This window comes from Erpetoichthys calabaricus, chromosome 2 (genome assembly GCF_900747795.2).
Source record: "Erpetoichthys calabaricus chromosome 2, fErpCal1.3, whole genome shotgun sequence".
In the NCBI taxonomy this organism is placed as follows: Eukaryota; Metazoa; Chordata; class Cladistia; order Polypteriformes; family Polypteridae; genus Erpetoichthys; species Erpetoichthys calabaricus.
Window position 1 is genome coordinate 30732690 of NC_041395.2, and position 23965 is coordinate 30756654.

The window sequence follows — 23965 nt, forward strand, 5'->3', positions numbered from 1 at the left end:
TTCACTATGGTGTGCAATTTTTGCTTTAGTTTAAAGTGCAATGCAAAAGCATTTTAATTCGTGGCTATAAATTGCATGTCATAACTAAAAGCAAAGCAAATGTATTGCATTTCGCTTACCGGCTCTTCCAGCCGTATACCATTTCGATTGAAGACCACATATTAATCTTGCCAGATCTGAATGTAATGAAATGACCAATCAGCATCAAAATGTGAGGTAAGTGGCATCAACAGCTGAGGTAAGAGGCGTTCTGCCTATTATATTGTTCTATTATTCTCATAATCCTGACCAATACATCAAGAAGTTTAGCAATATCTGGTACTGTCATCTCCCATCTTCAGTTATTTACAAACCATATTTAGAGGAATACTGGTGTACATGCGTCCAAGTTGATAATCTACATAATCGTATACTATAGCTCTTCAGGCCATTAGCTCTTGAATTTTTTCTAAGGATGCTACTGTAGCAGTTGGAAATTCTTCTCCTATTGCTGCTTCTATTTCACTGGCCCTTCCAGCAACCAGTCAACACAAAAGAGAATTAAATCGCCATTTACATTGCCAGCTTCCACCTGTTTAATAAGACGCTGGATCCCCAGCTTATCAACTCTTTAGTGGTGGACGAACACACTCATGACTCGAACGCCTCCTACACTAACTTGCCCCAACTTTTGATGATGATTAGTCATTGGATTACCTTCACTTTAGGCGTAATTAAAGTGTGGTCTTGAACCAAAATGCATTACATTTAGAGCATCCACTAAGCTTTTCTTTTAGTGATGACTTGAAATTAAAATTCAATATGCTTTTGCATTGCATTTTAAACTTACATGAAAACTGCATGACATAGTGAACAAGCAATCGATCATTTGTTTAATGCGTTTTTAAGTTTGTCATTGCAGTGTAGTTAACATGTTGGATTGCATTTCATTTTGGCACAAATAATCTTCCACAGAGAATTCACAAGTTTCCACATAATTAATTATACTAGAAGTATTCCTCATGTAATGAAGTTTAAAGTACTACTACTAGAAGTACTACTCTTATATCATAGTTATGTCATTTTTGCACCTGCAGTTGTCTTCAGGTTGAAGCTTGAAGTTGATTTTGGTTGTGATTTGCTCATCACATATGTTATACTGCAGAGAAACGCATCCCACGGCGTCATCTTCAAACTGTTTGAAATATAAACACAGAATGAAAAGGGTTATGGTGTGAAGAACATTCTACTGAATTAGGGGACATTAAAGGTGATGGGGTAACTGCTCATTTTAACATATGTAAATACTGGAATTGTGATTGAAAAGTAATTTTCAAGTTGGTAAAGTTTCCACAGAAAACTCTTTAAGGAAATTATATTGCACATATCCTAAAAACACTAAAAGCATTATCATGGTCAGAATTCAGATTTCAGAAAATAATATTTTGCATTAATGAAATACAGATGTTAAATATATGAAACTAAGCAATTACAGTTGAAAATAGCACCTTATAAGAAGGACTTAGAAGTGACAGAGAACTCGTCAGCATCTACATCTACATGGTGTACAGAAGCAGTTAAGAAGGCTAATAGGATATTGGTTAATATACAGTATCCTCCATAATAATTGGGATTAAGACACATTTTTCCCTGATTTACCCCTCTTATCCACAGTTTAAAACTGCAAATCAAACAATTCAGATGTGATTAAAGTGTACATTGCAGATGTTCATTTAAGTGTACAGTGATCCCTCCTCGATCGCGGGGGTTGCGTTCCAGAACCCCCCGCGAAAGGTGAAAATCCGCAAAGTAAAAACTATGTGTTCATGTGGTTATTTTTATATATTTTAAGCCCTTATAAACTCTCCCAAACTCTTATAAACATTTCCCGCACAGTTATACAGCATAAACCCTTTGTATTCTCTTAAATATTAGGTAAGATTTGTTGAAATTATGTATGTAAACACACTGTTTATATACAGTAAAACCTAAATATTACACCGAGCATCTCCAATATCACGTGTTACAGCCATTACGATAGACAGACCACCAGCAATCTATACTAATAAAAGGCAAAGCCCTCACTCACTCACTCATCACTAATTCTCCAACTTCCCGTGTAGGTGGAAGGCTGAAATTTGGCAGGCTCATTCCTTACACCTTACTTACAAAAGTTAGGCAGGTTTCATTTCGAAATTCTACGCGTAATGGTCATAACTAAAACCTCTTTTTTGTCCATATACTGTAATGGAGGAGGCGGAGTCGCGTATCGCGTCATCACGCCTCCTACGTAATCACGTGAACTGAAAACAAGGAAGAGATTTACAGCACGACTCAAACGTGGGTACGAAGGTAAATGACATTAATTGTTGAGTGTCTTTTAATACTGTGTAAGTATACATAATAAAACATGTGCAATTAAATGTGTGCATTTACGGGGTGATTTCTCAGGCTTAAAACCTCGCCTTTTATTAAAAAGGTAAATGCAAAATGTTTTCATTCTGAAGGGCACAAACCACGTTGGATTTCAGCCGTTAAACGCGCAAAAATGTCGGTACACCAGATAAATAAGCGCAACATATTATCAGTTGTATTGTATGCTTACAATACATGTAGAAATGTGTTAATCATTAACTAATAGTATGGGATGGTGTTTTTTCGACTCAGCTACAGATGCCAATGGAGACCAGAACTGCTTTGGAAAAATATGAACGCCTTGGGGCCGATCTGGAAGAAGGTAGCGCAGCGCCTTGATTTAAACGATTCCATGTCTTGGTGGGTTTGCGTAGCTCATTGTCAATATCTTTACACCTGTTTTTAAGACTTATTGACTGAAACGGGCTTTCACGAAAAAAGTTAGGGCTTTGCTACAGGATACACCCTCCACAAGTTAAGGAAGTAAAAATAAAGGTATATATTTCTGTTTTATTTAAACCTTTTAAGTTCATATGCATAGCCCCATTTGGCTGTTTTAGTTTTTTTTTTTCTTTCTTCAGTAATATTTAATCTCCTTAAAGAAAAAAAACATATGCATTTTACTTTTTTTGTATTTCTTTAGTAATATTTTAGTGTAAAAAGATAACCAGTATTTAAACCTTTTATGTTACTTTATAAAGTTATTTTACACAATGTTGAAAAATTAATAAGAAAGCTACATATTTTGGCAGCTGCTGCTTTAATTTTCAATGAAATGAAAAAAGCTCTCCAAGAGAAAACGTCAATGAAGAAGAAACAGTTTGCACTATCTAAAAAGGAGAAACCCTCATTTATAAAGGTTTGCTGCAGATGACTTAACTGAAAATAAATGAATAGTTCCAATGTGTATAATACATATTTATCTATTTGACTTATGCCTTTATTCCAGCAACTTGCAACATCTGAGGTACAATTTGTTACATTACTTTTGTTTTTTGCAGCACAGGCAGGTGAAGTGACTTCCTCAGGGTCACACAGTGGTGTCAGCACCAGGATTTCAACTGACAAGCTCCGGGTTTGCTGAAATATTACTGAAGAAAGAAAAAAAAACGAAAACGGGCAAATGGGGCTATGCATACAAATGTCCATCCATCCATTATCCAACCCGCTATATCCTAAATACAGGAGCCAATCCCTGCCAATGCAGGGCACAAGGCAGGAAACAAACCCCGGGGAAAGGTGCCAGCCCACCGCAGGGCGCACACACCCACACACACCCACACACACCCACACACCAGGGACAATTTAGAATCACCAATGCACCTAACCTGCATGTCTTTGGACTGTGGGAGGAAACCGGAGTACCCGGAGGAAACCCAGACAGACACGGGGAGAACATGCAAAATCCACGCAGGGAAGCGAACCTGGGTCTCCTAACTGGCACCCTTTTACTGCGCCACCATGCCGCCCGCATACAAACTTAAAAGGTTTAAATAAAACAGAAATATATACCTTTATTTTTACTTCCTTAACTTGTGGAGGGTGTATCCTGTAGCAAAGCCCTAACTTTTTTCATGAAAGCCCCTTTCAGTCAATAAGCCTTAAAAACAGGTGTAAAGCTAAACTTGCAGTACCGCTATTCAATTACACTTGCCTAACGCCTCTCCTAAGGGGACATACTGTGGGATCTGGGCATCAGTCAAAGCACCAATCACAGGCCCGATTAGAAAGCGGGAAGCTGTGATTTGTCGTCTCCCTCCCATGTAACAATCACAGCCCATGTTACAACGCACTATGTACTGTATGTATGTGTATATGTATATATGTACAGTATATGTGTGTGTGTGTATGTATGTGTGTATATGTATGTGTATATATATATGTTCATATGTGTATATATATATATATATATATATATATATATATATATATGTATATATATGTGGATGTGTATATGTATATATATATATATATATATATATATATATATATATATATATATATATATATATATATATGTATATATGTATATATATGTATATGTAGATATGTATATATATGTATATATGTATATGTATATATATGTTTACATAACCTCTTTAACACACTACTTCTCTGCTGCGAAGCACGGGTATTTTGCTAGTTGATAATATTCATAAATAATAACAATATGCAAAATACATTTGAATATTGGCAACCATACAACCTGATTAAATGGTGATGTGTAGTTTCAGGCAGCACACAAATTTGTAGTTATTTAAAATGTCTCTAGTTAAGGCATCATTGGTGCTCAGCTTTCTTCAGAACAGGCCACAAGCCTGTTCAAATATGGCTGCTAAGCTGTGCTCTTCATTGTGTTGTCTTTATCATCAGAGGTTAGTAAGAGATGCTTCTTTCAGATGTTAGTAAGAGAGAGAGAATGTGGTTGAACAAGCAGATTTATAGATTCTCTGTCCAACCCCTACAGCCAATAGGGCATCATAGTACTTAAAGGCCTCTAAGACAAGCCAATTCCAAACAAGCATACCTCAGACCAATGGGGAAATAGAATATCTTAATACCTGCCATCCCCCAAAACCATTTGTTGAGCTAAAGTTTGCCAGTTAGGCAACCTGGCTTTCTTGCGGGGGGGTTGAAAGACTCTAGCAGAGAAACACCCATGTCAAGCACCCCCTTCCCCCAACTGTCATAAAATTCAAAGAGACTCAGTCGCAAAGGGAGGGCAAACACGAATGCCTCTGACCAAAGTAACACTAAATTACATTGCTTTGCCTAAATTAAAAATAAAGACATACAAAATATTTATCAAGTTATATGTAAAATCTCACATCACAACACATACCTCATGTGAGCCACTACAGGTTTTGCTTGATATTGCATCGATAACCTTTGCAAAGGGTCTCGGCCCAGTTGTTTTGGTCCACACCAGAGTGCAGTTGACATGTTCATATTTACGTAAACAAATTAGATACTTGTGGAAACCGATGCAGAATTTTAAAAAATGCACCAAAACAACTAGATGTAAAAACGTCTTAAGTGTTGTCAGTCAAACTCAGTTCTTTCTCACCTTTCCTTTCAATTGTGCATAGAAGACTGATCTCTGATTGTGAAATAAGGTGACTGGAGCTTCAGACACAGGGACCACCTCCACACCAGCTGGAACATCCCATCTGAGGACAATTTGGGTTACAGCTGGCTGTAAGGCAAATTCCAGACTCTGCATTGCCTAAAAAAATAGGGGAAAATATTATTTACAATCAATTGTTTTCATAACAATACACTTTACATATTGTATGTTGCTTACCTTTGACTGCAGACTGTCTTCCCCTAAAATGAACTGGAAATGACCTGACGATGCTTCTGCTATGCCTTTGACTAGAGCTGTAGAGGCACCTTCTCCAATTCCAAAAGTGAAGCATCTGAAGTAAGACACATGAAATAATCCATATTACTAACCGAGAATAAACCGGATATGGACGCAGGGACACGGCGATGGGACCATGAGACGTACTGCACAGGTGCGCGTCTAATAAACTGCAAGCGAAGTTGTATCCACCGCGAACGAAGGAGTCACGGCCCAAGAACGAAAGAGCTCAACTAACGTGAATGAGAAATGAAGCAACAACGCGCCCATAGCATACAACTAACGACACAACCACACAAAAAGGAGGATTCTGAGCTGCACCCCAGAGTCAAACGTGAGAGGCTATGGAGGCCCCACAGGTCAACAATGATAGTACGAAAGGCGCAGGCGTCACCGCCATATTGTGAGTGGCACTACTGCGGAGTGAAGGCGCAGGCGTCACCGCCATATTGTGAGTGGCACCATTGTGGAGTGAAGTTAGGAATAATGTGCTGCTTGGGATTGTACAAACCGCTGAACGCTTTACACCAAATTCAAACACAATACAGCTCAACGATACAAACACGAGCCCGCCTGGATAAGATCAATGAACGCAGATGCCTACAACGCGCGTCTGAAACTGCGGAAGCAAAGCAGGCACGGGTTCAAAATGAAAGACCACAACTGACGGAGATAAATAATCTCTTTCAAATCTATTTCGGGTTACCCAAGACCAGGGGTTGGCGAGCGAAGTGAGCAGGGGGCAGAGCCCCCTAGTTTATTATAAATTAAAAGGCCACAAGCAATGTTCTTATAAAATCAAATCTTGTGAATGCATATACTGTGATAGAAATATTGTATTCACAGTTAATCACCTCACATACTTCAGTATAAGTGTTAACATATTCATCAAGAACATAGGGACACAGCTGGAAACTTAAGAGTAAATTTCACACAAACATTAGGAAGTTTCTCCTAGGACAGTGAGGACACAAACAACAAGTTATGGTACAAAGTGTAAATTGTGCTGTTTATTACAAATAAACAAAGTGTGGTACAGTTCAAATACATCTTCATTAAATAATCCATAAAATAGTGAGGTCTGTAGTGGGCTGGCGCTCTGCCCAGGGTTTGCTTCCTGCCTTGTGCCCAGTGTTGGCTGGGGTTGGCTCCAGCAGACCCCCGTGACCCTGTAGTTAGGATATAGCGGGTTGGATAATGGATGGATGAAAATAGTGAGGTGTGGAAGATAAAAACATTTAACTGGACACAAATATCTTTATATAGTAGTGTCGTAATGACTTATTATTATTAATGACATGTTGATGTCGACTTGCATGACTATTACAGAGTGCCAATGAAATAAACAATGTGATGGCACCCATTTAAAGTCATTCCCACAATTAACAATACAATTAATAGTACTAGGGTGTTGTACCATGTTAGCCATTATGAATGTAGAGAAAAGCCAAGCAAAATGACACCTTTTATTGGCTAACTAAAAAGATTACAATATGCAAGCTTTCGAGGCATCCCAGGTCCCTTCTTCAGGCAAGATGTACAATTAATATAAATATATATATAATACAATAAAACACAATAACATTTAAAGAGTTTCTCTCAGTTCACATTGGATAACAAACTTCGGTCTACTGCAGTTAGAGCAGATGGCTAATATTCTAATTAAAACTTAGCCAAAGGTCTCTGGCCTACAAAGAACAGCAGTTAAAGCTAAAGAATTAAGTGCCCCAAGTATGCAAATCAAAGTCAATGCTGTAGGACAGGAAAAACAACTCCAACTTCCTTAGTCAGTGAACTAAGGAACGTGAGCTCACTGTACATTGCTAGAAATTGAACAATGTAATCCAACTGAGATACATTTCATTCAGATCTGAACTTGGGGCAACTTGAAAACTAATTAATGCTAAGTTCTCGAGAGATTCATCGAGGGATAGTGAGAGCTGTGAGTGTGGTTATATCCAATGACCTCATTAGACTGAATTGGTCACATCATAACATAAATACTGAAAGGAAGGCATAAAAATAAAATTTGCTTCAATTCAAGTCCAAACAAAAAACATAAAGCAATACTTAAACTAAAATTATAGGTATAAAAGCCCAGAATATATTAAATCAACCTAACATTCTCAAACCTACTTAATAGGGTTATGACAAGCTGAAGCCTATCTCAACAGCAACCAACACAAGACATGAATCAACTCTGGACCGATCATTAATAATTACATAGACAGCAGGGAGAACTGTTTTTCAGAAGTTACAGTAATAAATATTGAAAACTACACATCATCACCCCTGTAACTTTTATTATAGACAAGACTGGAAAAGCCTCTGCCATCCAATCCATTATTATAACAGAAGAACCCTGATTAGTGACAGAATGAAGTTAATAAGTGATAAGTGATAGTAAGTGATAATACTAGCTTGTGCTTGTGCTAGTATTACCCACCATGAAGGCGCCCAGCAGAGTCAGACTACTTCACAAAGGCAAAGTTTGTTCTCAATAGATGACATGGACAAAAGCAACCCTAAGTAAGGATGTACTCACACTAGACACGTTTGTTCTGTACTGTGCCCAAGCATGATTGTCCTTCCTCCCTATATCCCAACTGGCCTGCACTCACATCAAACTTAATGTTCTAGGCCTGGGCACACTTTCATCATCACCATGCGACTTTGTGTAAAGTCAAAACAAGATCCGAATACAGAGTGACAGCACGCATGTCAAAGTGATTTGACTTAGTTTGTGGTTGTTTTGGAGTTGTGTAAGTCAGGATAACGCTCTACCCTCTTACAGATTTATTAAGTGTGCAGCACAGTATTTTGCTGTTAATCATGCTGCACGTAGGAGAAGATTTTTACAGAGACAAATGATGTTAAGGGAGGAATTTGCAGCTTTTTTTGCCAACTACAATTCACATTCATATCTAAGGTGAGCATAAAAACCTGTTTTTAACTCAAATGGTATTGAATGAAATCAGAATTGTACTATCTGACTTGTCGAATCATTGATGTCATATCTGTTTTCTGTGCTCGGGCACATTTAGTGATTACCCTGTTCCTGAATGCTACTGAACTGTGCACGGGCCCACCTCTTCCAAGCAGACCAGGGCATGGTATGCTTTTTCACCTGGCACGGAGCGATCATACTACTCAAATGAGCTAGACTTTGCAGGGTTACCCATTATCGGTATATGGTGATTACCTTAAATGCTCATCAGGTTATCCAGTTTCTTAACATATTTCATGCATGACATGATATCAGAAACCTGAACACTAACCCAGCAGCACAGTACACAGAATGGCCGTCCAATGCAAGGTACACTCATGGACCAAATCTATGGCCATTTAAAGTTGCCAAATTAAGATATGGGAGAAAACTTTTAAACCCCCAAAAAATCCCCAGGTGGAGGAAGTGAGAGGTACTGGGCCCTGGAACTGTTCCTAAACTGTTTAAAAAGTTATTTGCCATTATTTTCAATGACAGTATTTCTTACCTAAACATTTTAACAGCATGCATTTAGCAGGTTTCAAGCATTTTCAGCCAAATATTTGTTCCACTGAAATCAATGATAATGCTCATTAGATGCTGGCGTAAGAAAAGAAAGAGTGTTTTGGAAGCATTTTTAGAAGAAGTCACTGCCTGATGAAGCAGCTCATTAAAACTAAAGAGAACAATGGTGGTGTCATCGTTCATGGGTGTGACAGCTGGTCTTGCTGAAGCTGGATGTATAATGTATACACCTGGTGACAAGCATGAGTGAATTGTGCTTAAAACTAGGCGCAATAAATTAGATGGCTCACTAAATGCCAAATTTCTAAACCACCAGTGGCACTCAAAGTACAGTAGGGGTAGTCATTTTGAAGTGCAAAGATCAGAGGTTCCCTCATTAACCTGATTTGACTGACAACAAACTTCTACGATGAACTGTCTATAGTCAAAAAGTCTCCTAAAAAAACCCTATTAGATGTATAAATGTGTATTGCGTATGCAGAGAGAATATTGTACGTTTCAAAAATAAACAGAACCTGTTTTAAAAATAAACATAACCTGATGCAAGAAAAAAAACCTTTCTGTAGCATCAGATGCGGTGGGTTGGCACCCTGCCCAGGATTGGTTCCCTGCCTTGTGCCCTGTGTTGGCTGGTTTTGGCTCCAGCAGACCCCCGTGACCCTGTGTTCGGATTCAGCGGGTTGGAAAATGGATGGATGGATGGATAGCATCAGATTATACATTGGCATTCAACCACATCGACGGACAAGTGGTAAATGTGAATGATGTGTTGTTGAGGGTGCTGTGTGTGCTATCTGTTGTTCAGAGTTGTGACGATAGTGTAGGAGTTGATGTAAGCTTGAGAAAACTGACAGCTAAATTCATGAAAATATGAACTGCGAAATATGCATTTGAAGTCAACGGTGTGTCCGAATCCATCAAAAGGACTGCTGATAATGAAGAGCCCCAAGAGATGTAGATTTCAGTATTCAAAACACCCGAATCAACAAATCTGCATAACAACACCAGTAGATGCACAGATGAAGCTGCACAACATCATCTTTTGACTGCACATCTAAACAAATAAGTAAAGAAAGTTAATACAGTGGAACCTCAGTTTGCGAGTAACTTGGTTTACGAGTGTTTTGCAAGACGAGCAAAAATTTTTAATAAATTTTCACTTGATAAACGAGCGAGGTTTTGCAGTACGAGTAGTATGTACTGTATACGATTTGTCTGCTGAGCGTCATGTGATCACAACTGAGCTGATGGTTCTTCTCTCTCTCTCACTGCGGGATTGTGGGCAATCGTCTCCTATTCTCCGTCTGAGTCGGCGTGCCTCACTCATATAGTCAACATCCGTACGAGCGTATAGTGTTTACTACAGCATTAGCATTGTAACTGTGTGCGCGCGCGTGTGTGTGTCTGTGTGTGTATGTGTGCTCGCACGCGCTCGTGTGTGTGTGTGTGCTGTGACGTGCGAGTCCCCGTCTTGCACCCTAAAACACAAAGCTGAGTCTCAGTACTTTAGCAACACAAGCTTTATTCAGCTTCAAACAGCAACAGCGCGGTTATTTATACACAGACATAGCAGTCAGGCAGGGCCCTGCACATTTATATTGTTCCTTGTTCCTTGTATCACCCATTGACGACAGGCGCTTATAGCATGTCCGCGATCTTTTCGGATTCGCTTTTACGGAGAACTGCTACAGCGCTAGGAGACTGCGATTGCTTTGGGACGCTCTTCCGCGTGTCGTCCCGTTGGGTGCAATCCCACAAGAGTTCAGAAACTCACTCACACCAGCCATGATTCTTTTCAAAGGTAAAGTGCAAGTTAATTTGTTTTATGTATTTTTACTTTATATTTTGTATTAATCATTTTTATATGAATAGTTTTGGGTTGTGGAACAAATCATCTGAGTTTCCATTATTTCTTATGGGGAAATTCACTTTGATATACGAGTGCTTTGGACTACGAGCACGTTTCTGGAACGAATTATGGTCGCAAACCGAGGTTCCACTGTAATATTATCTAATTGGAAGTGTAAACATGCCATGACAAAATAGCCAAAGCATTTTAACTTATTGCATATCCATAGACCACAATGCTTATCTAAACTTTATTTGCTGTTGTTATGTCATATAGTGATGCAATGGTTAAAATGACTGATAGATATTGTAGCAGTCAGAGACATTTCTCAAATGTGCGGAGCCCAATAGCTGCGGTGATCTACATGTGTGTGTAAAATTGATAATTACGCTTCAGTTACCTTGTGCTACTGAGTTCCTGAACAGATAACAGCAATTTTAGCTTTTTGTTTTCTCTCAGCGTCAAGTCTTTTGTTCAGTATCTTTTTCTCTCTCCCTGATACACTGGTGGCTGTTTTAAATTCATGGAATGGTTAAATTCAGGGCAGGCGTTTTAAGAAAAAGCCCTGTTGATATAGCTTTTGCAGAGAAGGATTTCGCTGCTATTCACTATGCACTTTTTAACGGCCTGTCCCCAGATGTGTATCCTCATTTGAGAATCATGTCCAGTCCCTGGAGGCTAAATGACAACTATTGAGAAACAGGTCAAGTGTATGCATACCTTGCAGTCAAGTGACAGGAATTCACCAAAAGCTATAGGTTGTCATGCATGTGTGCCAGTGGATTATCTACCAGGCTCACCTAAGGAGTGTGGTACCACCCCTGGGATGAGAGGGGGTGCTGTTGCTAACGGTTTTGCCTCCTCTTTCCCTTACAGCCTTGAGAAAACACCCCTAGAGAACAGAGATGCCAAGAAAGCCCCGTTCCTTCTGGTCTGCTCAGTATAAAAGGCAGACACTTCTGGAAGGTACCGTCTCATGTCAGACCTGACTGTCATAAAGTTCAAGAGAGAGAAAGAAAGAGTGCGTCTCTTAAAAACAGCACTATTTCAAGGGAATTGTCCCAGCCAGAGAGCACGATCGAGTGTGTATTTTATTTAATGTTTTTCCTTTTGTTGGAATTAAACAGGGTTTTACCCAGTTGGCACGCAAAGCATTTGGCTTTTGACCTACCTCATCATTCTCTCTGTTTTAGGGTATACATTTAGTTTTAATTAGGTTAAACTTTAGTAGAAATGTCTTATCACATAGACAGAGTGGTACAACAGAGCTCTCATTCCTTCTTTACAGCGCAGACTGTATTGGGTTTGCATTCTGTGCCCATGCATTTCCAGGTTGATTGATACTAATAAACGAGTTTAATGTGGCATTATTTACCTGTGTTGATGCTGAATACTGGAAATTTGTTAATAATATTTCTTAGTTAAGAAAATACATTTAGTTCTTTGTGAATTATAGTGATTATATTTTTATTGTGGGATCTAAATTGAAAATTATAAGTTAGTCAGTCAGTTATTTCCCAACCTGCTATATCCTAACACAGGGTTACGGGGGTCTGCTGGAGCCAATCCCAGCCAGCACAGGGCGCAAGGCTGGAACAAATCCCCAGACAGGGTGCCAGCCCACCGCAGGAAAGTTATAAGTAGAAGACAAAATTAAAGGAAAACTGTGTCTGTGTGGGTTTCCTCTGGGTGCTCCGTTTTGCTCCCATAGTTAAAAGACATGCAGGTTAGGTGAACTTGCGATCCGAAATTGGCCCTGGTGTGTGCTTGGTGTGTGTGTGTGCTTGGATTGTGTGTGTGTGTGTGTCTTGCAATAGACTAGAAGCCAGTCTAGGGTTTATTCCTGCCTTGTGCCCTATGCTAGCTGAGATAGGCTCCTGAAGACCCCTGCAACCCTGTTTAGGACAAAGTCGGTTAGAAAATGACCGACTGACTGTACATGTGCTCTGTGCTTACCACCTTCAGAATCCTATTTGACCAATGATAGAAGCAGAAACTGGATTAAAATGGCCATCTGTTTCACAGCTAGCGTTAATATTAATAAGGAGTGCACCCAATGAAGCAGGAAAAACACCTTATGAGATATTAATTGGAGGACCAGCTGGCATTTTCTGCTCCTTTATGGGATTCATATAAGTAACTTTTAACAGTTGCAGATGAAGCACTGCAGGTAAAAGCTTTTCCTCCTAGCAAATCAGATATAACAGCACCTGAGTTTGAAACCGGAAACTGGGTTATAGTAAACGTCTACAAACAAAAGAATTGCCTGACAACAAGGAGAAACGAGCCATATCAGGTACTTCTATCTACTAACAGCGCACTAAAATGTGAAGGAAGCCTAAGCTGAGGCTGTGCATCTAACTGCTAAAAGGTTCCATCTCCAGAAAAGAGGAATCACGCAGTGGATCAGACCATGGCAACATACTCAAGTTCCAGTTAAAGAGGTCATGGGTCGTTAATGCAAAGAAACAAACTAAAAGTTTAATGCATTTCTAGCTGGTAACTTCTGACACCAAAAAAAAAAAAAAAAAGAACTTTGGGGGTCCTGAATTGTAGAAAGGATGATAAAGGAGAAACAGTTACAAAGACAACTGAACTCTTTAAAGAGCAGCATGCACTTTTTGAATATCTGTAACAATTGCTTTTTTATTGCAAATAGTGCATGATTACCCTGAAATTAATTTATTTTGGATTTAACTTGTACAACAATGGAGACAATAGAGTATTATAGTAAACTAGCCAACCCGTGGCGTAGCATACGCCGCATAATTATTTATTGATAAGTGAACACTTCCTGAAAGACACAGTGGTCCAAATGGGGTGGGTTTGAGGATACAACTGTGGCTGAATGAAAAGATTGAAATCTCAAGAGAGCAACATAAAATTGTCCGTTACTGAAAACTGGTTTTGGCAGATGCAGGCATGTCTTTTTGAAAGTTTGTCCCTGCGCCTTATTAATTGTCATTGCAAATGCCAATCTAACAGGAAATTGTCTGCGTGTAAAAGTAAAAGGCAAATTTGAATCTGATGGGGTCAGGCAAATCCGGGGAATAAGGATAGTTTGTGAGGTAGCAGCTGTGATTGTTTTACACTCTAGTACATTGCGGTGAATGCTGAGAACAGTCAGTCTAGTACCTTTACAGAGACTTGTTGCTGGCATGAGGTTTCTGAGAAGCATGACGACTGAACCAATTTTAAGTTTGACTTTATGTGGAGGCATGCCAGTGGGAGTAATGGCTGCCCAGCAGGTCATGGGAATAACACTGCCGGATCGCCAGTCGGCATCGTTTATGGTCGGAACTATGACAGTATGTGATCTTATTCGAACCTCCGACTTTCGTTCTTGATTAATTAAAACATTCTTGGCATATACTTTCGCTCTTGTGCAAATTGTTGTCGTGCGTGTGCTATGGTCGGCTGCTTAGTGAATTGTTGGTGGGCGAGGCTCGGTCTTGCGTGCGTCTTGCTTGCCATAGACTTAGTGAATTATATATATGGATAAATGCGATTAGCAAAACATGTTCAGCACTTAGTACAAAAACGGTGTGTAAGAATAAATATTTTCCCGTTGACACTTGGTGTAAGAAAATAATGTTAGAATTAGGGATTAATGGTTGTATGTAATCTGAACTGTGCCCACTACCCACTTCCTGTAGTTAATCAGAATTTAACATGACAACTAATATTATTAGTCCTATATTAGTGACAATCCCCACTTTAGTACTTATAACATTAATGGTTAAGGTCAGTCCAAATGCAAGCATTCTTGGTTTTTGATTTTTCATATTACAGCGTATAGTTACAGGGGTTAAAATTAAGGGGTATTTGTTAACAAACAGGAATGACAGTAAACTTTTGGGATGGAATATAATAAGTGTTTTGATAATACAGTGTCACACATGTGCGAGCAGGAAGCACCTAAAGGGCATGAGTAATTGTAATACCACATCGGACCAGGGGGAGGCGAGGTGCACTGACTGTCCTTCTCAGTTCCTTGCAGACACTTTCTGGGAAGTCCCACTAGGATCCAGCGCCTTTGATGACATCACTTTCTGGTTCCAGTGTCATGGATGACGTCACTTCTGGTTCCCGACAACATCACTTCCGGTTCTGCCCCCTTTGATGATACCACTTACAGTCCCGACAACATCACTTCCTGTTCCGGGCCCTTTGATGATGTCACATCCTCTACGGGCCTTTATAGCCGCCATCTTGCTTCTAGTTAATCAGTTCTGTTTTGGACTCAGTCTTGTGAACAACTCTATTCTTATCTAAACCTTTTCAGCCAGGGATATTATATGGGTGGCTGCCCCAAACCTTTATGATGTCTGGTTTCAATTATTATCACAACAGACACTTATAAACAAAATGTTTAATTCTATTAAAATAGAAATATAGTTTAAACTAACAGCAATTGGTAGCTATGGAGAAAAAATAATTACCATTGTGACTTCTTGTGCCTAAGTAATATAGAAAATACCCAAAGTAATAATTGGGCACAACAGAGATGAAGGGTCTTATGCAAAGAGTGACTAAGAGTGTGCAGTTTGTGAATTGAAAAGCCCAGATACAAACCAATCCCACCTGTCGGCAGAAGATTTTAACATCGGTAATAAGCTTGGGTACAACTGTGATGATTCAAATGTATCCCTGAAAAGGACCAATGATTTGCATTAATAAGAGTAGTGATGATGTCTTCCAAAGGGAGGATTGACACCTACTGTCAGCATGTATACTGCCTGTCTTTAGTGAAAAGATAAGCTGGGAACCAATATAGACCATGGCTGAATAAATATCAGGGCAACTTTATGAATGTGGGAAAGGATGGTTGTTTGTATAAGGACTCTGTCTTTGGTCATTGATGTACACATGTCAATGGCCACATAAACTTGAAGTTTTTGAAGTAAATACTTTAACCAGTATGCTATCACAGCTCCTGATAAATGGGATACTTTTATCACATGAATTTCTTACCGATAAACACAGGTTGTTAACTGTAAGATTTTTTTTGTAGTAAAACAAAAAATACCTGTGGGTGGCAGCATTTTTCTTCACTTCATCAATGACAGACTTTGTATCTTCAACTTCTCCATCTGTAAATATAAATAACTGAAAAAAGATGGATAATGAACTGGGGGCAAAAATTATTGTTTTCAAAATATTAAATAGCTCTTTAAAATAATAGACAATCTTGAAAAAAGTCTGTTTGAAAGTTCAGTTTTATATAATTAAAAATTTCAAGTAGTTTGCATATTCTTCCCGTGTCTGCGTGGGTTTCCTCCGGGCGCTCCGGTTTCCTCCCACAGTCCAAAGACATGCAGGTTAGGTGGATTGGCGATTCTAAATTGGCCCTAGTGTGTGCTTGGTGTGTGGGTGTGTTTATGTGTGTCCTGCGGTGGATTGGCACCCTGCCTGGGATTGGTTCCTGCCTTGTGCCCTGTGTTGGCTGGGATTGGCTCCAGCAGACCCCCGTGACCCTGTGTTCGGATTCAGCGGGTTGGAAAATGGATGGATGGATGGAAATTTCAAGTAAAGCAATTTAGCAAGGTAAATGCATTATTATGCATTATTTTCTGTTAAGGATTGACAGAAAATAACACATTTTTCTTTTTCTGCAATATTTAAAAAGAACTATAAGGCTAAGGAGTATAGCAGCTATATGAATTAAAGACCTTGTTAGTAAAGCAGTTGTCAAAGTTGGGATCATTTTGTCTCCCTTACTGGGACAGTTTGTAAAAGAAACCAGGAAATGTTAATGCCTCAACCTGGAATTACAGAAAAGATATTTGTGTTTTCTGGCACCAACCCTGAAATCTGTTCAACTATCAGTGCTATTACCATCTTTCTCGATGGTGAGAACAGCATCTGATGACCCTGAAGAAATGAAGGCAGACTTTCAGAATGAGAGAGAAATAAAGAGATACAGGGAGTTGACAGGGAGGGAAGGTTGGACAATGTGTAAAATTCTCAGGTCGATCAGGAAGTAAAAATGGTAGATTTGAATACACAATAGGAGGTCAGTCAGTCAGTCATTTTGTAACCCTCTCTGTCCTGAACAGGGTCACAGGGTTCTGCTGGAGCCTATCCCAGCTAGTGTAGGATACAAGGCAGGGAACAAACCCTTGACAGGATGCCAATCCATTGCATGATTCACAAACACACACACCAAGCACACAGACCAAGGCCAATTTAGGATCGGCAGCTCACCTAAACTGCATGTCTTTGGAGTGTGGGAGGACACTGGAGCACCCGGAGGAAACCCATGCAGACACAGGGAGAACATGCACACTCCATGCAGGGAGGACCTGAGATGTGAATCTTGGTCTCCTTACTGTGAGGCAGCAGCGCTACCACTACGCCACTGTGCCACCCACAATAGGAAGTTTGAAATTAAAAACACACCTCATAAGAACCTAAGAACATAAAACATTTGAGAAGTGAGATGAGACCATTGAATCCATCAGACTTGTTTGTTTAGCTAATAGCTAAGCTGTCCCAGTGTCTTATCCAGATTCTTCTTAAAGGTTGTCAAGGTTTCTGCTTCAGCTCCATGTCATGGTAGTTTGTTCCAGATTCCCACAAATCTTTGTATAAATAAGTGCTTTTCAGTCCTAAATGTGCTTCACTTTTATTTTTGCTAGTGTCCTCAAGTACGTTATTCACCCAATAAGCCATAGACATTCTGTCGCTATCCACATCAGAGCAGGATACAGAAGCGGTGAAGAAAGCTAATAGAATGTTAGGTTATATATCATGATGTGTGGAGTACAAATCTAAGGAGGTTATACTTAAGTTAAATAATACACTGGTGGGGCCTCATCTGCAGTATTGTGTTCAGTTTTCGTCTCCATATTCTAAAAAGAGAAGAATACCTAAGCTGATTCCAGAAATAAGAATTATGAGGTGACATTTGATTAATTAAACCTTTTCAGTATAAGCAAGCGTAGACTAAAAGGTGACATAACTGAAGTGTTTAAAATTATAAATTGAATTTGTACATTAGATCCAGGGTGTTACTTTAAAATAGAAAAAAATAGACACATGGAATAAATTACCAAGTAGTTTGGTAGACAGTAGGACTCTGAGGACCTTCAAATCTAGACTTGACTTTATTTTGGGGAAACTAGGTGAATAAGAATGGTGAGCTTTATTGTTAAACTTATAGTAAACTTACAGTACCTCATGTTTTGAGGATTTTTCTGCAATGTCACTGGCAACCATACACAAAATGGTGGTGACCATCTAAACAGCAGAGCACAAAATGATGGTCGTCACAAGAACAATTTAAACATAAATAACCACAAAAATCAATCAAGACAGTGACAAAATGAGTGAGAGTGAATATTGAGAGGAATCAAAAAGTCTGTCTTCATTTTCATTTATTATTTAAAAATACACAAAATGATGTGTCAATGTGTAGTGTAATCTTGCTGGTTACAGTATATGTGTTTGCTGCCAGGATGACCTAGAAAAAATATTGTACCACCGTGCCACTGTGGGGCTCTACCGCGTCAAGTGTCAGTGGGTTCTCATTTTTTACATCATTCTTTTAGGTATCTCTTTAGGTATTTGATTTATGAGTATGAACTTTACCCAAAATAGCAATACATTTATAATAAATAATAACTTTTTCCATTATAGGTGGCACACAGGATGAAGGGGTATTCTGGCTAGGAACCAGGAAGATCCCTTTACCAGGATGGGAGGAAACATAAAGGCCAAGAGAGGGAAGGAGGTCACAGCTGGACTAGGCGGCCCTAATGGATGGACGGATATCCCAAACAGAACTGATGGTTCCTTACCCGGGCAGGAAGTCCCAAATAAATGGACAGGCGTCCTGACTGTACATGGGTTTAATACCTTCCCTGGCCAAGAGAAAAGAAGACAGGGAAGGATTGTCTCTGGGGGATGTTTAATATGCCCAGGCATTATATGGCAGTAGCCCTATGGCGCCCATTCGAGAACCAGCATGGAATGCTGGGAGTTGCAGTCTGGTAGCACAGTCCTGCTGGGATCCATGGGTGCTGCAAGGGGGCACTGTAGGGAGATGCGCTCCCCAATTCACGGGACTTCCATATGACCCAGAAGTACTTCCATTGGGCAGTGGCCCTGGCACTGGAAGTTTTCCCAGGTCCTCAATAAAAGGGACTTCACTCTCTTGTCCAGGCGAGTCAGAGCTGGGAGGATGCAGAGCAACACTCGACTGGAGGAGGGCAGTGCAGTAGTGAGAGGAGAGTTTTGTGGAGAGACAGATTTGGGAGGAAGAGGGACGAAGCTTACTAGCAGAGAAGTGGAGGTGGAAAGGAGAGGAAAAGAAGATAGTAGGGACTTTGTAATTGGTGCTCTATTGTACTGTACTGCTGTGGGGAGCGAGGGAAAAGTGCTTATCCACTTGTAAATAAATGAATGCTCTGCTGGAACTCATGTCTCTGTCTGTTTTTGTCAGGGCTGAGGCAGCTGGAGTGCCCCTGGTTTCCACACCATGTTTTCCTATGTTTTTCTCTTACACAATACAATAAAATGTCAAAATCCTTAAGCTTCAATTATTTACTGTATAAAGAAAATTTTGCAAATCAGTCCACAGTGGTTTTCAGAACATACGGGGACCAAAGAAATAGGCCACAGATTCCTCTTTAGTGGTATTAAAAGAGCACTAATCTTGTTTAAACTTACAAAGTAATAATTCAATTTAGTAAAACAAAAAAATGTAAATGTGATCGTTTTAACCTTATTTGCAATACAATACCTATTTGGAATGGTCCAAACTCATTTCCAATTTATATAATTAAGTATTACATTCCAAAAAGAAAATGAAGGGGGAATGAAATGGGGTTTAGAAGGATTCCTTATAGAGCACAAGTATTATTAAGGTTCTCATTCTCACATCACCATTCAGTTGGCTGTAGCAAGGGCGGCCTTAGTTTGAGCACATTAGTGACTGTGACTTTTGTGATGACTTTCAGGAAATATTAAGTCTAAAAGCATATAAAGGCTGTTCTAGAAAGTTGATTCTGTTCATCTGGACATAGTTTTTTCCGCGGGAGATACGTTACATCACTCATCCAAGTGATTTCCTCAGTCTCAGTTGACTGCAGGTTTCTCCAACCATATAAACAGCACCACTGCATAATGACCGCAACTAGCACCATTGACTAACAATAGGCCATGTGATCAATGATATGCAAATTGTCCATTGATCAATGGCCATGAGTACCATTCACAGAGAGTTGGGGAATGGCTGCAATCACAGCATTGTAAGATGGTGAAAGACGTACCCTTAGGCCCCCTCCTCGGTTCAGAGATGATCATTCCTTTTTCATGTAAATGGCCTCCTTGACTCCTCGCTCAAGCCAGCGTTCCTCCCTGTCCAGGATGTGCACATTTTCATCACTGAAAGAGTGACCAATGTCCTGTAGATGTAAATAGACTGCGGAGTCCTGGCCTGATGAGGTAGCTCTTCTGTGTTGTGCCATCCGCTTCACCAGTGGTTGTTTGGTTTCCCCGATGTATAATTCACTGCAATCCTCTTGGCACTTAACTGCATAAACTATATTACTCTGTCTGTGCCAGGGCACCCAGTCCTTGGGCTGGACCAATTTTTGCCGTAGCGTGTTTTGGGGTTTGAAAGCCACAAAGACCTGGGGATTCATGTATAAACAGTGCATACACCCAAAAATGTTGCGCAAGGACATTTCCACATTCAAATCGCGGTATATAAAACCTTAACTTGGTGTAAAGCCACACACATTTCCACGGTACCTCTTACCCTGGCGTACGCAAGTTCTGCGCTTGGTTTTGCAGACTGGCGGCACCCAGCGTCAAAGCAGTGCTACTGTTCCTGTGTGGTTACCCTATATTTTTTTGATCCACATCCCTGATGCGGCTTTATAAATACACTGAAATTAACCACATATTGTTTATTAGTTTAATGCATCTGATTGTAATTAACCTGTAACAATATAACGGTCCACAGAATGGTCAAACTATTCTAAATACCATAGCTGCTTTAGCTTTGTTACTCTCACTGCACCTTCTTCTTCTTCTTCTTCTTCTTTCAGCTGCTCCCGTTAGGGGTTGCCACAGCGGATCATCTTTTTCCATATTACTCACACTGCACCACACGGAGTATTTATATCACTGTATCTGAGTGGAGAATCAAAGATCTACAGAAGCTGATCGGAAAGAGAATTATCGGTATACAGCATCAAGCACATGCTGCCTCAGCCATGCTGTCTATTGAACTGCTCTCACACGGCAAACGCTTCAGAGCCTTTCCTGTACTGACCTCGCCGTTCAGAAACAGTTTCATCCCAAGAACTATAAACACACTCAATCAGTCCATCAAGTGCTCCTTGTAGAACTGTTTGTACTTATAAGTACAATCACCTCACTGTAAGCTTGCACTACAGTTATAATATTGCACAACCTGAGCCAGTTTATAAAGCTTGTATTTACATATGATGACGATATCATTTTTAAGATGAAATGCAGCAAAATATGTTTATTATATTATACAGATAAAAGTTTAACTTCATTTAAATAATGTATATTGTTAATAATTAAACATGCGAGGACACAGTGCCGCAGCGCTAGCGAGGAGCTTTCGCTCCGTTGACGGATTGTTCCTGCCTTGCGCTGTATTCTGGCTGGGACTGGCATGACACTGGAAGGATAGATGGATAGAATAATTAAACCTGTACAACGAAGATATTTCAATTTTCCTTAAAAGTTTTGAAGAATCGGCGTTCTAAGCTTACAGATGGCTTAATGTCTATTACAGAGCTGATTGTGTGGCGATTGGGTATTTGGAGAAAGAAAAGTAAGGACAGGAATTGGGGGTTAGTACGTTTAAGAGAGACAGTACTGCTACAATAAAGTATTTTATTGAAGGTCGCACACGGCACAGCAAGCATCTTGCGTGAGACATGAACAATCACTGCACCACCGTCTTCCCATGATTAATAACATGCTATCAAGTATACATCTAAGTATTTAAATTATTCAGAGATCTGTAATATCATGAATGTAATGGATTCTGTGTTCTGTCGGAGGAAGAGAAAGCCCAGAAGCACGTAGTGATTCACACACAGAGCACATAGAAGATTAAATATAAAACAAAGCATTTAACGTGCTACTTTAATTACGATGGGATTTGAGAAACTAGTAAATTAAACGATTTTAAGATGAAGTTTACGATGTTCTACTTTAATGACAAAATAAACTACATGATTAAAGTAGAAATTTCGAGATTAAAGTTGACATTTCGTGCTTTTTCCCACTGTGTGCCTTTTTTTTCCTTTGTACCCTAATAAGCTTTCATATGACACTCAGACAATGGGCTACGACTCGCCTGTTCATGGCGACTTTGATATGTGATTTCTTTTTTATTTCGGCACTGTGCACCTTTGTGAACTTGAGCTTTCGAGTTTCTCCGACACGCTATGTCACTCGATCAGCTTCCTTTTGTTGATTATATCACTGTTTAAACCAACAAATAGTATGTTTTTCCTTGCCTCCACTTGGTATTCGCTGAAATTCTTCTATCCTCCCTTTTGACAGATGGCTGAACTTAAGGGCTATTTATATTGATTTGCATATTCAAAGAGGTATAATTCTGGGATGAACTTTTTTTGTTTTTTGCTTACATTTTTATGTGTTTCTCTCAACCACTTTGTATGATCTTATGTTTCTTTTTGGGATTTTGTGAAGCTGAAAATTTAATTCCTGACATTATTTTTAATTCTTTTACTTCCTTTACGAGTTGTTTGATTTTTTGGTGAGTTTTGGCTGCTATGTTTGATTTCAATAATCACCATTATTTTGGATACTGACCGTTAGAACAGCACTTTAAATTTCCAAGGGTGTGTCCTCAGAGGTCATGATCTGTGGGTAATCAATTTAACAGATTAAAAGGTCAGCTAATAGTCACTTCCTTAACTGAGTTATGGATTAAAAATGCTTTAAACTTTAAACGTTTGTATTTTTTGTGGTACTGACCAATTCACTTCACTTTTCAACGCGGTTTTTGTCTCACATCTTGGCTTGACAATCAAATCTTTAGATTTCCCCGTTTTAACCATTTTTCTGCCACACGTCTATCTCCTGGTGCTCACTAAACATATTTGTCAACTTGCTGACATAACAATCATACATGTTTGATTTCATAATATTCATAATTCTAAATTAATATTTAGTATAGGAATAATGTTTTAGAGGGCACTGTGAAAGTTATGGTAAAACTCCCTTAAACTGGAAATTACAGTTTTGTTTTGTATGAAATTTTTGTTTCCTGTCTGTTACCTGTCTGGGGTATCCAGGTCTGCAGGTCTTCTTGTAGATGTCACGCAAGGCAGGCAAAATCTCTGATCCCCCGTTGTATTTTTCAACTTTAATTAGGTTCTTTATGGCTAAGTCCATCATCTTCTTGTTATTCTCCACACTTTCACTAGTAAAAAGAAACAAAGAATGGAATGAAAAACCTAGAGGTGGCTAGGAAGTTGAGATAAAGATGGTTAGGCAAGTTAGTGTCCATTGAAAGAATAAATAAGAAATACTCACTGAAAAAACCTTACAAAAACTGAACCAAATAGGTAGATGTTAAAGTAGCAGCCAAGCGGTAGGCTCTGGATGAGAAGTTTCATCGTTTTCTAATGAGAAAAAGGAGAAGAATGTTATTTCTAATAAAGATGTTCAATAAATGTGACAGATATGTAAACTTTGGTCACTTTCCCTGTGACAGAAACCACAGTAGTTGTATGAAGTGGACCATTAGAAGATGCATTTCAAGTCTACAGAGATTCTTAGGCTTCCAAAAGCACTTCATTTATTATCTTAGAGTGATGAGCCT

General features: G+C 39.3%; 1 protein-coding gene across 1 annotated transcript in view; it reads right to left on the minus strand.

Moving 5' to 3' along the window:
- The window catches only part of LOC114642147 (von Willebrand factor A domain-containing protein 5A-like), an 86285-nt gene extending 62526 nt beyond the window's left edge, over positions 1-23759 (minus strand). Inside the window, exons 1-6 of the mRNA XM_051922124.1 lie at positions 23677-23759; positions 23419-23563; positions 16148-16227; positions 5699-5813; positions 5462-5620; positions 1071-1174 (exon numbers count right to left, since the gene is read on the minus strand). Coding sequence (XP_051778084.1) covers positions 1071-1174; positions 5462-5620; positions 5699-5813; positions 16148-16227; positions 23419-23563; positions 23677-23759 — 686 coding nt within the window. The remainder of the gene's footprint in view (positions 1-1070; positions 1175-5461; positions 5621-5698; positions 5814-16147; positions 16228-23418; positions 23564-23676) is intronic.
- Between the last annotated feature and the right edge of the window lie 206 nt (positions 23760-23965).